The sequence below is a fragment of the Carassius carassius genome, chromosome 5 (genome assembly GCF_963082965.1).
Source record: "Carassius carassius chromosome 5, fCarCar2.1, whole genome shotgun sequence".
NCBI lineage: Eukaryota > Metazoa > Chordata > Actinopteri > Cypriniformes > Cyprinidae > Carassius > Carassius carassius.
Genome location: NC_081759.1, coordinates 15348232 through 15364524, shown reverse-complemented (window position 1 = coordinate 15364524; position 16293 = coordinate 15348232). Strand labels below are relative to the sequence as shown.

Genomic DNA, 16293 nt, shown 5'->3' with positions numbered 1-16293 from the left:
CGGTGAGATACATTCACACTGATATAGTATGAAACTTCGATCTATTCAAAATAAATAAATAGTTAAAATTAATCTTCCCTGGAACCCTTCGCACCTACGATTTATTCATGAATGTATACATGGGGGATTTTAACCATTGTTTTGAATTTTGGAAGCTCAACAACCCAAAAAACAATATGAAGTTCCAAAAATAAGAAAGCTGTAAAAGTAGTTTTTGTGAACATTTAACTGTGTTATATAACTTAAACTTAAACTTAAATCATGTTTGGTTGTTTGTTTTTCTGTTTATTCTAATGTATCCTCTGGCTGTAATTGTAAATATGTAATATGCTATTTATAAAAATAAAAAAATAAAAAAACCTAGCAAATGATTGATTCATTTATTGCTTGTATGCATTTGGTTCACTTTTCATATTTTTATCTTTTAGTCTTTTCCATTTGCTTTTCTGAAATCAGAAAGTTGTTTTCATACTTAGACTTGTCATTGAATAATATCTGTTCAGTTTCTGTAAACAGAAAGATAATACATTTCTTTCTGCTTATTTGTACTTTTTTATATAAAAAATGAAGAAACAAACAAATTTCCCTACCCTGCCAACTCTGGAATATAAATGATCATATTATTTTATAATAATTACTTTCAATAGAAAACTTGTCACAAATTATTATTTTTACAATTAGCTTTGGTGAATATTAATTTACATTATTGTAGGATGTCGAAAAAGCACAATCAAAATGTATGTACAGTTCAAATCTGAATTTTATCAATTAAGATGAACTAAATTATAAGGATTACTAAAAAAAGACAGTTCTGGACTTTAATCTCTTTTTGGTTTCATAAGAAACTTTCCAGTGAACTTTACTGTCTTATTTTAGTTTTTATCTTAATAAAAATTAAATATATATATTTTTAATATTTTAACTTTGTCTCTATTTTCTTTTGTGTTATCATAATTCTTTACATAAAGCATTGAAAGATTAATACATTTTTCCCACGTTAAAGAAATTATATAACAAAGGATTGTGCTTATGTATTAAAACTTTCATAAAACTTTCAATTAATGAATCTCTACATTTTTATAACTACAACATGCTTCAGAGTGTTCAAAGATCATTTTATAATTCTCTCTGAATTGCTGTAAGTGAAGTATTAGTTATTTCCACAGTGTCAGACGTTATGCAGACTGTCAACATTTCTCATCATAAAAGCACCCGTTCAGGGGCTGTTAGGTAACCTGCTCAGTGCTGCCACTTTGGAGGGAGCAGCTTCTAGTCGCAGACAATCATCTTCTTCTTGATAGATAACTGGAGATCACAATTTCACTTAATAAAGTATTGGATTTGCAATGTACAATTAGTTTTGTTGGACTGTTGTGATATTTCAAGGTAATCCAAATATGGAAGTGGCTCAGAGAGAGCATAAGGAATCCTCTGAACCAAAGTGAGTGTTGATTTTTGCTGCTGTGAAAGGACAGGTTGTTCAACCCCTGGCAAAGGCCTCAGCCTCAGTAACTAGGTGCTATGGGACCCGTGGCCTGGCTATGTCCCTTTCCGTGGTTATAATGAACTGTTTGTGGATTCAGATAGGATTACTAATATCTACACAAGTGAGAGTCTGTGAAACTTGCAGCAATACTTCCTGTTTTCTTGACTTCATATTTTTCTCTTACAGACCCTGAATGAAGCTAGTTACAGCTATGGGCTCTGCTTTGAATCTTGGCTTACAACTGTCTGTAACACAAGAAAAACCTACAAAAATAACCTGCGTTCTATAAACATGCTTCATTTGAGTGGAGTGTTACTGCAATGTTTCCTGTTATTATATGGGTTACATGTCTACTTTCTGAAAATGGGTGGGGCTTGGCCTCAACTGGCCCCTCCCACTCGAGCTTTAGCCCTGTTCAAGCATACTAAGAATCAGTAACACAAAGATGGAGAAACACGGTGCTAACTGGACCCTTCTCCTGGTGCTGTGTGGCCTCCTGCCACTGAACACTCAGGCTGGCAGGCAGATGTCAAAACTCTCTAACAAGAAGTTATGCGCCGATTCAGAGTGTAGCCGTGAGTAATGCAAACCAGCTGATTTAACTTAATTTTTCTTTTAGTGTTTTCTTTTAAATGTTGCATTTCAACATAAATCACTTTGTTAACACTTCATGAGGTTCCATTTGTTAACATTATTTAACATTAAATAACATCAAAACAATGATATATACTTTATTAAATGTTCATTTAAATATTTACTGATGCATTATTTAATCTAAAGTTCTAATTACTATTTATTGGACCTGGGCTAACATAAAGTGAACAATCAGATTAATAATTATGGTTAAAAATTATAATATGAATTTGTTAAATTTGTTAAAGTCAGAGTTTTTTTGGAAAAAAAAATTATATATATATATATATATATATATATATATATACATACATTTTTTTCTTTGGGCTATACATAATGTTTAAAATAAAATAAAATACATTTAAATGGTAGTGATACAATTGTTATGATAACCATCTGTGTATTCACAGATCCCATTCTCATCGCTAGAGCTCTGCAGGATTATTACCCTCAAGACTGTCGCTTCATTCACATCCACCAAGGCCAGTCTGTCTATGTGTACGCCATGCTGAAAGACCGTGGGAATCTCTTTTGGGCTGGCAGTGTAAGCCTATCTACTGTATTACTGAGTGAACTCAATTGCAGTATTTTAATAATTAAAACTTGCATGATTTTCTTGTATTGACAAAGTGTGCAAATACAAATGCTTTCCCCCTCTGACAATGAAGTTACAAAGTATAACTGAAGATAACTGTTTGTGAAGGTTCAAGGGTCATATTATGGAGAGCAGGAAGCTCGTCTGGGATATTTCCCCAGCAGTGTTGTTGAAGAGACACATGCCTTACTGCCTGCTGAGGTTGAGGTCCAGACTGATGTGTGTATCTCAGTCTTTTGTCTATGATAAACAAAAACAAACTGACGCACTGACAAATACATGTAATAAAACACTGACATTTAAGGTTAATTATACACTTTTTTTCTTTTCTTTTCAGAAATGGGACTTTTACTGCTATTAGGATTGTGTGCTGTCTCGGCTGGAACATAAACACGAATTTTGATTCCACTCTGCACTTTAGACACTAGATTTCTTATTTCTAGTAGGCAACTCAAATTAAAGATTTCTTACTAAACATATAGATCAGTGACATTAGACTGTAAATGCGTGTTGATGCAATAGTTTGAATAAAGCTGAGCTGCTGCTATTTGGCTGCTTGCAAGTGATCACTGTTTGTTTGTATCACGTGACATTTTTGGTAAGAAAGGTTTCAGTGAAAACTAAAAAGAAAATCAATTACTTCTCAAGCGATAAATGATTGCATCTGCCTTTATCATCTTCATACGACTTCAAAAGAAGATATTCGGTTTCTAGCCGAGTTGCGTCATGCGCATTTCCATGGAGACCAATGACAGCTCGAGGATCGCGTAGCAATTTTATTTGTAATTCAGGTGAGTGCGTGTTAACAGTTCATTAAAATATTTTAACTAGGTAAATAAAATGTAAAGGGCTGTACTGATATGGGCGAGGCGACTATGTAGCTTATGGACGACTATCACAAATTTTTAAATGTGTGTGGTCTTGGCGGAAAAAAGCATTTGTTAATGTTTACAAAATATTTAACTAGGCCTATTTATCGGGCATTTTGCTAATTGTTGCTGTTGCAAACTGTTAAAAAGTCTGTTCTTTTATGACGCAAAATGTAGTGGCACGATGTCCAATAAAAGCAAGGAGTTTTCTTGGGTGGCAAACGGCCCTCCTTTTCATCACATGCTTCGAGCGTCTGGCCAAGCTGAGGTCTGGGATGATTTTACCGACAAGGCGAAATTTCGTCAGTACGGTTGGCGATGTTCAACGAATGAAGACTCTTATTCAAATGCCACCCTCATTGGGAACTGGTCAGAAGAGAGGTTTGACACTCGCCGTGCTGTGGCGTTACGACGCCCCCTTCCGCATCAGGTTGGTATTGCTTAGTGAAATATTGCCACCTACTGTAAGGCACATTTAAAATGTTGAATTCCAGTGCATTAAATAATAAAATATAAAACCAAGAAGCATCTGCATTCCTTTCACAGCTTCACTTTTTTGCGCAATATGCAATGCTTTTTGTCCAGCCCAGTAACCACAGGTGTAGGCTAGTTAGTGAACTATGAATATGTTCCACTTAACATTTTAATCACAAAAAGGCTTATTTTTTTCAAACACTTAACACTGATTGTTTGTTTTAAAACTTTGTGAATGTTTTGCTTTATAAGTATGCTAGTGTTGTCTTTCTTTAAAATAAATTTGGTTTGATTTTTTGTTATCAGATGCAGTGACATTCATGTATTTTTAAGTGTCACTTAGGTGTCCAAATACCAGACAGATAACAGTCCGATAACCTTGAATTTGCTACTCCTCAGTTCTCCCACTACTTTGAAACCACGTATTATTCCAGCTACAAGAAAGATGGCATTCGGCCGGTTTACACAAGTATGTTTTTATTAAATAATTTAATTTAAAAAAAATTTTTATTAACTTTTAATTTATTAATTCATTTTGAATTCTACAAAATAATTATGCCTACTGTTAAGAACCTTATATTTTCACTTTTTCAGCCCCAAAGAGAGAGTCAAGAAGCTTCCCTGGCCACCAACCAGAGCTGGACCCTCCACAAACTAAGAGTGTGCCAAACTCCTGCTACAGACTGGACTATAAAGGCCTTCAACGTAGAGAAGAAATAGTGAGGGAGACTTCAGAGCCTCAGTGCGGGAGTGTAGCAGAGACAAACTGAAGCCTTTGGCAGAGAAATTTGGCTTCCAAAATTATATTAGCTTTAGTAGCCTCTAACTGACTTCTGTGAGTGAACCATTGTCAAATATTGATAAAACAATATTCTTATATTTTGCTCAAGCATGTGTCTTTTGGTTCTCAATTTCAATTATATTGTGGTTTACTGCATTAGCCTCCTAGTAAAACACGTACAAATTAGTCGGGAGATAGTGTTGGAAAAGTTAAAAATACTTGAGTTTAAAATGAAGAGCATTCCATAATTTCAACATATATTTTGAATGCAGACTAAATATCTGTCAGACCACTGAATTCACTAATATTTGAACATTTTGAGTTACGCTATGCAGTAAAATAAAGTCACACTGGTTTCGAATGGATGTAGTATTTATTGATAATTATTTAATGTCTTTAATAAGTTAATCAGCGCTTCAGCTGTGATTAATGAGGAATGTAAGCAGTGAACAGTGCAAAGCCATGTTCTCACTTGCACCTCCTAGTGGGGGTGATGCAGTAGTTCAGGCCTTTGTTTTAGTGGAGTGAGATACAGATAATGAAATAAGGATATTTTTCCTACAACCTGCTTATGTTTCTTTTCCATATCAAAAAAAAAAAACAAAAAAAAACATGTGACTGATTTAGTTTGATATTAGCAGCTTTACCATTGTTGAATAAGTGAGCCATTGCTAAGATACCGAATCGTGTCAGTGATTGTAAACAATAGAAACGTTTGGCACTTATTCACATGCACAGACATCTCACTCTCAAAAGTAACATTTATATATTATTTAGTAAATCTCAAGGGAGACATTTGACCATGCTTGGATGAATAAACTTGCTTTAATATGCTTTCATTCTCATTAGTTGTTGCAGTAACAGCAGTTCTTGTAACTGTACCACCATGAGATAAGCACGTGCTATTCATGCTGCTTAACCATGAATTAACAATTAACCATTTAAAGCTGTGTTGAGCAACATATTCATATTTTTTTTATGTGAAAGGGGTTCATAACCCCCTTTAACCTTGGGTTTTAAAGCCCTGCTCCTGGTATTGTCATGCGAGTACAGTGGCGAAAGTAGCACAGCAGTGCATAAATGTGTCATTACACATAATTACTGTAACTTTTTTAAGAACATATCCACATTCCCTCACCGTGTCCTCTGGTCCCAAATCCATCATTAAATTCAAAATAAACATACTTTTTCAAACCAAATAAACATTATGACATCTCAAACAAATCATTTTAACATACTCCGGATACACAATAACAGAAGAAACACTTTACAGCAAGCTCCCATTTGTTAACATTAGTTAACATGAACTAACAATGAAAAATACTTATGAAGCATTTATTAATCTTAGTTAATGTTAATTTCAACATCAAAAGTTGTATCTGTTAATAATATTTAATGGACCTGATAAATAACATAACATGACATTTGTTATTAATTAATGTCAACAAAGATTAATAAATGTTGTAAGAAATATATTGCTCATTGTTAATGTAAGTTCATGCATTGAGTAACAGTAATAGAACCTTATTGTAAAGTGTTCCTGTTTTTCTGACTCTCCTGCAAATCACACCATTAATAATGAGAGACTTTTGCCATTTGATCCAGCTTAATACAATGGCCCATTTTTTGCCTGTTTGTCTTTGTTATAAAAGAAATGCCAGGGAAAAATACTCCTACACTCAAATTCTTTGTCTTGCTTTCAAGGATGCATGATATACAAAAGCCCCTTTGTTTGGTGGCATCAACAGAAGACAATACTTTATTGTAAAAGTGTATCTTTTCATCATTTAGAGATTGTGTTTAGAGTTTGTTTGACGCTGATGGAGTTTTCAACCTAATAACTGTTTCTTCTCTAGCCGCTGTAGCAAAGACAAGCTACGCTTTGGCCTGAAGGGAAACGCCGGGCTAATAAGTTATTCCCTTGTAATGTAGCAGGAGCTCAGTGGGACAGAGGAAACAAGGGACATAAAGTTGAAACATGGAAGTCTAGCAGCTTTACTTCTTCTGAGACCCAGCCACGGCGGGTTTGTCATCATGGGTGATGGGAATGGAGCGCTCCGGGCCGCCTGTGTGCTTGCGCGGTGCCGTCACTGACAGAACCCCATCAGAAGACAGGGAGGAAGTGACAGAGGCTGGATCCACTCCAGCAGGGACACGGTATTTTCTTAGAAACTCTCGTGAGACGAAACCGTGATCATCCTGCGAGGAAAGCACAACATCGTTCTGAGCAGTTGATAATGAATGGTCCGTCTTTCACTCTGCTTAACTCAATGTTTACTTGCGGCACAAGGCCAGTGATGTTGGTGATGACATGTGGATATTAAACAGCAAAGCCAGTCATGCAAAGGTTTGGGTGTTGGTTTACACCCTGTTGAAAAACCAGCATATGCTGGTTAGGTATGTTTTGAGGCAGTGGAGCAAGCTCATAACCAGTTTACAACAAGCTCAGGACCAGCTTAAACCAGCTCCCATGCTTCAAAACATACCTAACCCGCATATGCTGTTGTTGTTGTTTTTTTCAACAGGGAAGTGTTCAGTGTTTATGTATCGTGAGTTACTACCTGACGATCCTCATGTTTGGCATGAATTTCAATGAAATCTCCGCTGATTTTCACTGACAGCTCCTCTGGTTTAAACTGTTTAACATCCAGATTTAGCGAGAAACAGTCCTTTTCCATTTTCATCTAAGAAAACAGAATTAATGACATATATTTCATAGTTTAATCTAATGTTCACAATTAGCACTTCAGATTTAAAAAAAATCATTAATTCATTAATTTTGACATTCCTTTTAATGATTATTTCAAAAATGCCCCCCTAAATTCTTGTAATGTCAAAAAACTAAACATAAAATTTTTTTATTATCCTGCAGACAGGACGGTTTTCATTACTTTATTATATAGTTCTAATATTAAGTGTTTTCTTAAATTTCAGTGTTAACATATTAAAATGACTTCAAACACCCATTATTTATTAACTGTACAGTCGAGAAAATGTACAGCCAGCCATTATCACAAATTAAAACCGTTTAGGTTAATACGAGACCCCTCCTCTTTGCTTTGAGATCCTAAACACCCGGTTTATTTTGAGATAGTGACTGAATAAATTAGACACGGAACTACAATAATGCTGATGTAGATTAAGCACAACGTTGACAAAAGTCATTGTAGACTCACTTCAGAAAGGCTGCTGTCCACCCAGCTTGGCCAGCGGAAAAAGGAAGGTCGCGGGTAGTACAGCGAGGGAATCATGTCGGCCTCAGAGATGGGATCCCCAAAGTGCTGGTCAAAGATCCGGCTGGGAAAGAAGGATGGCCAGAAGGAGCGACGGAACCAGGGATACTGGATGGCGATGTCCATTTTGTGTCTGGGCCTTAGCAGCACTCAGAAAACTGCTGTCCCTTCTGTCTGCGCACTTAAATAGAGCAACACAGACGGCCTGTGGATCTTTCTGGAATAATGATGTAAACTGTTTGCCTGCCTTTGCCTCATTCACTTTGGCCCTCCCACTGTCCTCTTCTTACCACCCTACCAACCATCTCTCTCTGTATTTATCCAAAGAGCTGATCAGATTTCAATTCACTCAGATAACAACTGGATTACAGTGCAAGCCCCGAATAGTGCTGATGGTCCCTCACTGCACTGGAAACTACGCTGAACCTGCCAACATTGAGGAAAGTCAGTAGTTGCTTGGCATTCTGGTGCATCCAGCTGTGGCTCATTTGATGCCAGCACAGATTAGGATGCCCATGAGGTGATGTGCCCGTGCATATTTAGGTTCTGAGCCCCTTTGGAGGTTTAGTCTTTACTGAATCTGACAGTGAATGTGGCTGAGATCACTGTGCCCGGCTAAACACCATACAAAGTCAATCCCCATGAACAAGCCCTCGGCTGGGCAGTGTGTACAGGGCTTACTTGAGCTGGCACGCTGATCGGACATCATCATTTTGGCGGGGTAAGCAGTCTCGGTCGCTGTGCTCTTAGTGAATATTTTAAAATTAAAATAAAACAATTTGTGGATTTGGTGCACTTTTAGTTCCCTGGACGTATTATTAGTTTAGCAAGAAAAAAATTACAATAATGGACTTGGTAAAAAAATTTGATTGTTTGATACAAAATGTGGCTGTAATCTCTCATGCTCACTAACGCTGCATAAAAAATAATAATAATACAATTCAATTCGACTATAATTAAGATTTTCAGTATGCATTTTCTGAGAAATGTTTTATTATTATTTTCAAATGTTTATTTATTTATTTATGCTGCAAAGAACATTTTGACTGATTAACATAATGCTGTTATGAAGCTCATTCATGTTATTTCCTTTTATTTTAATGTTTTATCTTAAGGCCTATTCCAAACAAGAGTTTGCAAGAGTTGAAATAGCAACCTTTTTTTTTTCAACTTTGAGATCTAGAACTTTAAGACAGTTTTGCTTTTTGAGTCTATCACTAAACCTGTGCATTTGTGTACAGTATATGTCCTCCTATATGAGCAATGCAGGTCCACAGCATTTACTAAAAGCTATTTGTAGCAACATTTATCACCACCCTGTCTCAAGTGCGCTATCTCACTTCTCCTTTCCCCTGCTGTTATTTCCACCCCTCTCCCTTTCTAGCCTTCCTGCTCCTCTCACACTGTGAGAGTAAAAAATGAGTGTAACTGAAGTCTGTCAATCTTGTCAACCTGCTACAGAGGTCAGAATGGCTGACCGCACCGTTCCTCACACCTACCCAATGAGTGTGGATTACGAGATTTGTTCATCCCCTCCAATCTATGATCAGAACTTTGCAAAAGGTCAGTAAAATTAGAGTCTTGAATATAATAGAAATATACAACATTCTGAGGCAAAACATCCTGTATGTGTACATTGTACACATACACTTGTATTTTTATATTGTGGGCTATCATGCTATGTCTCAATGACTTTAAAAATGTTTTAAAGCAGTTCCCATTTATTTGATTTTACCACATACAAAAAAAAAACTTTTTGATTGTCAGAAATGAGGGTCAGTCTATAGCTAATAAATATATAATTGCAAAACATCCATATTAGCACTTATACTATGACAGTAGTGAAATGTGATGCCTCAGTAACAACTTATATTTAGAATTCCACACATGACATGACCAAAAAAACCTCTTGTCCTCTTCATGACTGATTATGAGACAAACAAGTTAGCAGCAGGTTTGGAGGCCAACTGTGAAAACACCACTCACTGTTAAGCTATAACAGAGCAGCGTAAAAATGCCACGTGTGATAGGATTAAAATAGAAACTGTAAGTGCAGTCTGAGTCTTGATCTGTAGCTGGCATCACAAATTGTAAACAGGCCTGACATGCAGATTTCTTCTGCCTACTAGAAGAGATTTCCTAGTAGAAAATAGAGAGACAAGCTTTTCATATATAGTAGATACATTTCCATCAATAGCAAATTGCTTCATGGTCACTGACATGATTTTAGTTTCTTTGTGTGGATTTTTTGTTCGATTTGATTCAAAAATTAGATCAAAAATGCAATACAGAGACTTCAATACACCTGTATGGAGGCATGAAAATTAGGTAATACTACTGATATCACAATGATGAAAAAAGGCTTATTAAAATAATGAATTTAAAAAAAATAAGTCATTTGGCATATACATGTAGGGTAACTACCATTCAGGGTAACTCTACAAAAAAAAAATATTTAATTAATTAAATATTTAATCTTTTTTTTTTTTTTTTTTAGATTTTTTTCCATTCTGGAAGTATTAAGTAAAAATGTAAGCGTGATACAACTGTTCTGATATCACAATGAAAAAAAAAGTCTTAAAAAGAAACTTAAATAATTAAGAATATTTTATTCAATATTTTCTTTTAAAAAAAGTTTTAAGAAATCTGCTTCATTGTTGATTCAAATATTGAAAGAAAAAGATGTCCACCAAGTCATATAGTGCACAAAAAAAGTAAACAAAACATCCAATGATATTATGAGGTCATAAGTGCTTTGACATTTTAATGATAAGGCAAGGTTAGTTCAGGTTGTAAATTGTCATGTGGTGCAACTTATTAGGCTTATTCAATGTACACATATTTTAGAGTCCAAAACTGGATGAAACCAAAAGAAACACAGAGTACTTTTTTTAGAACCTGGGACTTGTTTAAAACATTTATAGGATTTTCGCAAGCCAGCCGCTTCCAAGCAGGAAGGAGGAAGTTCTGATATATGCAGCATAATCATAAAATGTTTATATTGTGTTGTTTCTAATTTTATTATGGAGACAAATTACATGCCGTGGACGCGTTGTGAGAGTATGATTAACTGAGATTATGACGTATTCGCCTTCTCACCTTGTCAGCAGTGAGTCCCAAGGACCTTTTGGCCCCTGTTCTGTACCACGGTTACTACATTCATCATCGCATCAACAAGCATCTGGAGCAGGGCTTCTCTCAGGTAGAAATTTAAGAGTTTTCCTGGATGTGTGCCAGTTCACTCCGGATGAAATCAGTGTGCGAACAGTGGACAACCTGTTGGAGGTGACAGGGCGACACGATCAGAGAATGGACCAGCATGGCTTTTTGAGTCGTGAGTTTACCCGCACATACATCTTACCAATGGGTGTGGATCCGCTGCTGGTGCAGGTGTCTCTCTCACATGACGAGATACTGTGCATCCAGGCACCACGAAAAACTGAGGACCTGGAGCCTAAAATCAACCAGCTCAAGATTAAAGTGGACAAGAAGAAAAGCAAAAGTTAATAAGATGGACTTGATATAAGCAGAACTCTGTAGAAAAGTCTATGGAGTTGGATTGTCCAACACTTGCATGCTCATTTATTAAATATTTTGGATATTTTAAATAATTCAAAGTTCTCTCACTTGTGTTGTCCATCTCACAGTTTGTTAAAATGCATTCCACAGAATTCTGCAGATTCCAAGCTAAAATTAGTGCAGAAAAAGTCTACAGATTTCTTTTGGGGTTGTGTAGGTTGAACGTTTGGAATAATTGTGATTTTTTTTTAATGGTTTTGTGTGTGTGTGTGTGTGTGTGTGTGTGTGTGTGTGTGTATATATATATATATATATATATATATATATATATATATATATACACTCACTGAGACTCACTAAGACTATTATTATTAATTTTTTTAGTTTAGTTTAATATAAAAAGAAAAACATTTTTAAATTGTAATAATATTTCACAATTGTACTGCTTTATTGTATTTTTGATCAAATAAATGCAGACTTGACAAGAATAAAATAATTCTTTTAGAGGAAAACTTCACCAAAAATGTAAACTTGCTGTTTATTGACTCACTCTCAGGCCTTCCAAGATGTAGGTGACTTTCTTTCTTCAATTAACTATTCCTTTAAAAACATTAACAACAACAACAACAAAATCTTAATTTTTTTCAAACTTTTGACAGGTAGTGTACATTAGTTACTTAATTTATGGTACACTTCACATCTGGGACACCCAGGAATTTTATGACGCATGTTAAGTTTCCTCAGGATAACCTTGCTGGTTGTGTCACCATATGTGAATTTTTGCTAGACAAAAATATGTTTTCTAATATTTTTTTCTGTATAGATGACAAGTATTTTAAACACTCTTGCCTCTGTTTTGTTACTCACAGTTATTGTGAAAATGAAAAGGTCACCAGTCATTGGTTGGCTATAAAGATAGTTAATCGATTAATCGTTTTTTAACCGGATGGATGCAGATCTGAATGTGAGTTTGAAGTATGAAAGCACAACAAACATTATTAAAAATAAGTTTTGACATTTAGAATAAAAATTTCCAATAAAAACCTTTCCAATAAAATGCATTTAGAGAATAGTAAATTTCCATTTCATGCTGACTTTAGGCTAGTCGGGATGCTCAATAAAAGAAAACAAACAAAGTTTTGAAAGTACTATGATCACAGTGTTCTCACTTCCCTGGGAAATCATTGTTTACTTAGAGTTTTCTCTTCATATTATCTGGATCTGAGAAAGATTTTATCATCGCAAACTAACACACTTCAGTTTTAATGAATGATTTTCTAAAAAGACTAAACATGTCATAATATGTCACTCAAAAATGATTGTTTAACTATTTACATTCACAAGTATGTGGATATTACAATACAGCTACTGTACAATGAAAGTAATACACAGTAAGTCCCATGTAAACCAAGAGTTCTCTGCAGGGAAATGGATCTCTTTTTACCTGATCACTATCATTCTGTTCATGAGTGAATGACTGCAAAGTTATACAACATTTAAGATATTGCCAAACATTCATGACCTCAAGGTCAGCCTCAACGATAGGGGCGTTGCAGTTCAAGGTACAAAGGTAGCTTTCTTTAAGAGCAACACCTGCAGGACTCTAGTTACAGAGGAACAAGGAAATGAAAAATGAGCAACTGATCAACTCTAGGCATCTGTGCACTGACGACGATCTCTGCCATGGGGAGCAGTTTAACCAAAGCAATAAATAAGTGAGTAGCCAAACATTTGCATCTTTAAATGGATAAACATACAGTTTACAGTATTTATTTACTCAAATGCAACAGGGTTCTATGACGTGCTTGTTTCATGGGCGTAGGATCTTGATGGGAAGGAACACTGCCTTAAACAAGATTCATTTGTGTTGCTAAATGATCTGTTCACTATTTAACACAAATGTGAACCTTTAAGTAGGCTATTCTTTGAGAAACATGATCCCCTGTGTCTGTTCATATTTGATAGTTGGAGTGCTTAACAAATGCTGTTGGTGTTCATGAGGTATTGCATTGTTCAGAAGAGGGAAATGTATTGTATTAGCATTTAACACAACAAAGAAGTAGGAAGCTAAATATTCTTCCTCTTAACCTTGTAAAAAAAAGTACACTTTTTGTTTTCAGACACTTAGATTCATGTTATTTACAATTAACTGAAAATCTATTATAGATTAGGTTCATATTAAATGCTATCTTAAAAATGTTTTTTGACCCACTTAAGTAGGACTTGAGTGCATCTTTTTCTGTAATTTCAGAATTATGTCTATTGTCTTTGAAATATTGTTAAAGTCTGCCGAATGTATACTTGACAAATATTTATGGTAAATAAAATGTTTACTAAAATGTAATTTCTGCTGAAACTTGTATGTCACTTATTTAAATACATAATATGCAATTACACATTTGAAATGACATGACTTCAAATGTAAAATCAAATACTACACTACAGTTAAAGTTATAATCAAGTATTTTGTGCCTGAGCATGTAAGTCAAATCAAAATAAAGCATGATGATATTATAAAAATAAAAAAATTGCTTTCTTTCAGGGCTGTACGCAGGTTTTTCTAACCAAGGTCTCAAAATCGAGACTGGTAGGGGGTTCAGGGGCTTGTTTCCCAGAGAAAATGTCGATTTTCCTGACTTAGCCTAAATGTGTGCATTTTAAGATGTTTTAAGACTCATCAATTGGATAATAGGTTTAAAAACAAGTCAGTGAGCAGTAGTAGCATAAATTATGTTTCAAGATAACAGATTCTTAAACATGAGAATCAGATTAGGCTAAATCTTGGAATGAATGATGCACGCTACAAACTGGAAATTAAGATAGTTTCTCATCACATCACATGTCTAAAATTATTAAACATGAATATATAAAAAGAGCAAATGTATGCAATATGGTGTCTAAAACGTAAGTCTTTTAATTAACTTTTTGTTTATTGAGCTGTTGTAAAAAAAAAAATGTCACATTGGCACTTTTTGTGTGAAAGTGATATTTAAAGTGGTATACATATGTACATTTTCTGCCCCCATGTCTTGAATTTTGTGATAATTCTAAACGTATTTTAATAGAGTGAATCATGCAGAAAGAGCGGACTGCAAATAGTACAGTCGTGGCCAAAAGTTTTGAGAAGTACATAAATTTTAGTTTTCAAAAAGTTTGCTGCTAAACTGCTTTTAGATCTTTGTTTCAGTTGTTTCTGTAATGTACTGAAATATAATTACAAGCACTTCATACGTTTCAAAGGCTTTTATCGACAATTACATGACATTTATGCAAAGAGTCAGTATTTGCAGTGTTGGCCCTTCTTTTTCAGGACCTCTGCAATTCGACTGGGCATGCTCTCAATCAACTTCTGGGCCAAATCCTGACTGATAGCAACCCATTCTTTCATAATAACTTCTTGGAGTTTGTCAGAATTAGTGGGTTTTTGTTTGTCCACCCACCTCTTGAGGATTGACCACAAGTTCTCAATGGGATTAAGATCTGGGGAGTTTCCAGGCCATGGACCCAAAATTTCAACATTCTGGTCCCCGAGCCACTTAGTTATCACTTTTGCCTTATGGCACGGTGCTCCATCGTGCTGGAAAATGCATTGTTCTTCACCAAACTGTTGTTTGATTGTTGGAAGAAGTTGCTGTTGGAGGGTGTTTTGGTACCATTCTTTATTCATGGCTGTGTTTTTGGGCAGAATTGTGAGTAAGCCCACTCCCTTGGATGAGAAGCAACCCCACACATGAATGGTGTCAGGATGCTTTACTGTTGGCATGACACAGGACTGATGGTAGCGCTCACCTTTTCTTCTCTGGACAAGCCTTTTTCCAGATGCTCCAAACAATCGGAAAGGGGCTTCATCGGAGAATATGACTTTGCCCCAGTCCTCAGCAGTCCATTCCCTATACTTTCTGCAGAAGATCAATCTGTCCCTGATGTTTTTTTGGAGAGAAGTGGCTTCTTTGCTGCCCTTCTTGACACCAGGCCATCTTCCAAAAGTCTTCGCCTCACTGTGCGTGCAGATGCGCTCACACCTGCCTGCTGCCATTCCTGAGCAAGCTTTGCACTGGTGGTACTCCGATCCCGCAGCTGAATCCTCTTTAGGAGACGATCCTGGCGCTTGCTGGACTTTCTTGGACGCCCTGAAGCCTTCTTTACAAGAATTGAACCTCTTTCCTTGAAGTTCTTGATGATTCTATAAATTGTTGATTTAGGTGCAATCTTAGTAGCCACAATATCCTTGCCTGTGAAGCCATTTTTATGCAACGCAATGATGGCTGCACACGTTTCTTTGCAGGTCACCATGGTTAACAATGGAAGAACAATGATTTCAAGCATCACCCTCGTTTTAACATGTCAAGTCTGCCATTCTAACCCAATCAGCCTGACATAATGATCTCCAGCCTTGTGCTTGTCAACATTCTCACCTGAGTTAACAAGACGATAACTGAAATGATCTCAGCAGGTCCTTTAATGACAGCAATGAAATGCAGTGGAAAGGTTTTTTTGGGATTAAGTTAATTTTCATGGCAAAGAAGGACTATGCAATTCATCTGATCACTCTTCATAACATTCTGGAGTATATGCAAATTGCTATTATAAAAACTTAAGCAGCAACTTTTCCAATTTCCAATATTTATGTAATTCTCAAAACTTTTGGCCACGACTGTATATGTCTACGACGCGCACCAGTCTAGACTTCACGTAATATTTGA

The 16293-nt window shown here is 35.7% G+C and overlaps 3 protein-coding genes and 1 pseudogene across 3 annotated transcripts; 3 read left to right on the top strand and 1 right to left on the bottom strand.

The window, feature by feature from the left end:
* The first annotated feature begins 1904 nt into the window (after positions 1-1904).
* On the top strand, positions 1905-3288 carry LOC132140307 (melanoma-derived growth regulatory protein-like). The gene is made up of 4 exons (XM_059549093.1): positions 1905-2061; positions 2530-2663; positions 2823-2933; positions 3052-3288. Exons 1-4 carry the CDS (start codon positions 1932-1934, stop codon positions 3073-3075), a joined length of 399 nt encoding a protein of 132 aa, XP_059405076.1. The 5' UTR covers positions 1905-1931; the 3' UTR covers positions 3076-3288.
* A 470-nt stretch (positions 3289-3758) lies between these two features.
* On the top strand, positions 3759-4945 carry cfap68 (cilia and flagella associated protein 68). The gene is made up of 3 exons (XM_059549868.1): positions 3759-4013; positions 4457-4526; positions 4652-4945. The coding sequence occupies exons 1-3, from the start codon at positions 3768-3770 to the stop codon at positions 4825-4827; spliced, it is 492 nt and encodes a 163-aa protein (XP_059405851.1). The 5' UTR covers positions 3759-3767; the 3' UTR covers positions 4828-4945.
* Positions 4946-6565: 1620 nt separating this feature from the next.
* LOC132140846 (alpha-crystallin B chain-like) lies at positions 6566-8364 on the bottom strand. The gene is made up of 3 exons (XM_059549867.1): positions 8015-8364; positions 7400-7522; positions 6566-7037 (listed from the first exon to the last, which is right to left on the bottom strand). Exons 1-3 carry the CDS (start codon positions 8195-8197, stop codon positions 6834-6836), a joined length of 510 nt encoding a protein of 169 aa, XP_059405850.1. The 5' UTR covers positions 8198-8364; the 3' UTR covers positions 6566-6833.
* Positions 8365-9540: 1176 nt separating this feature from the next.
* LOC132140845 (heat shock protein beta-2-like) lies at positions 9541-11872 on the top strand (annotated as a pseudogene).
* Positions 11873-16293: the final 4421 nt, after the last annotated feature.

Coding starts and splice junctions, on each gene's coding strand:
- cfap68 (XM_059549868.1), top strand. CDS start 3,768: ATGTCCAATAAAAGCAAGGAGTTTTCTTGGGTGGCAAACGGCCCTCCT. Junction 4,014..4,456: donor GACGCCCCCTTCCGCATCAG/GTTGGTATTGCT, acceptor GCTACTCCTCAG/TTCTCCCACTACTTTGAAAC. Junction 4,527..4,651: donor CATTCGGCCGGTTTACACAA/GTATGTTTTTAT, acceptor TCACTTTTTCAG/CCCCAAAGAGAGAGTCAAGA.
- LOC132140846 (XM_059549867.1), bottom strand. CDS start 8,197: ATGGACATCGCCATCCAGTATCCCTGGTTCCGTCGCTCCTTCTGGCCA. Junction 7,523..8,014: donor TGGACAGCAGCCTTTCTGAA/GTGAGTCTACAA, acceptor CTGTTTTCTTAG/ATGAAAATGGAAAAGGACTG. Junction 7,038..7,399: donor CCAAACATGAGGATCGTCAG/GTAGTAACTCAC, acceptor CTTTCCTCGCAG/GATGATCACGGTTTCGTCTC.
- LOC132140307 (XM_059549093.1), top strand. CDS start 1,932: ATGGAGAAACACGGTGCTAACTGGACCCTTCTCCTGGTGCTGTGTGGC. Junction 2,664..2,822: donor ATCTCTTTTGGGCTGGCAGT/GTAAGCCTATCT, acceptor CTGTTTGTGAAG/GTTCAAGGGTCATATTATGG. Junction 2,934..3,051: donor AGGTTGAGGTCCAGACTGAT/GTGTGTATCTCA, acceptor TTTTCTTTTCAG/AAATGGGACTTTTACTGCTA.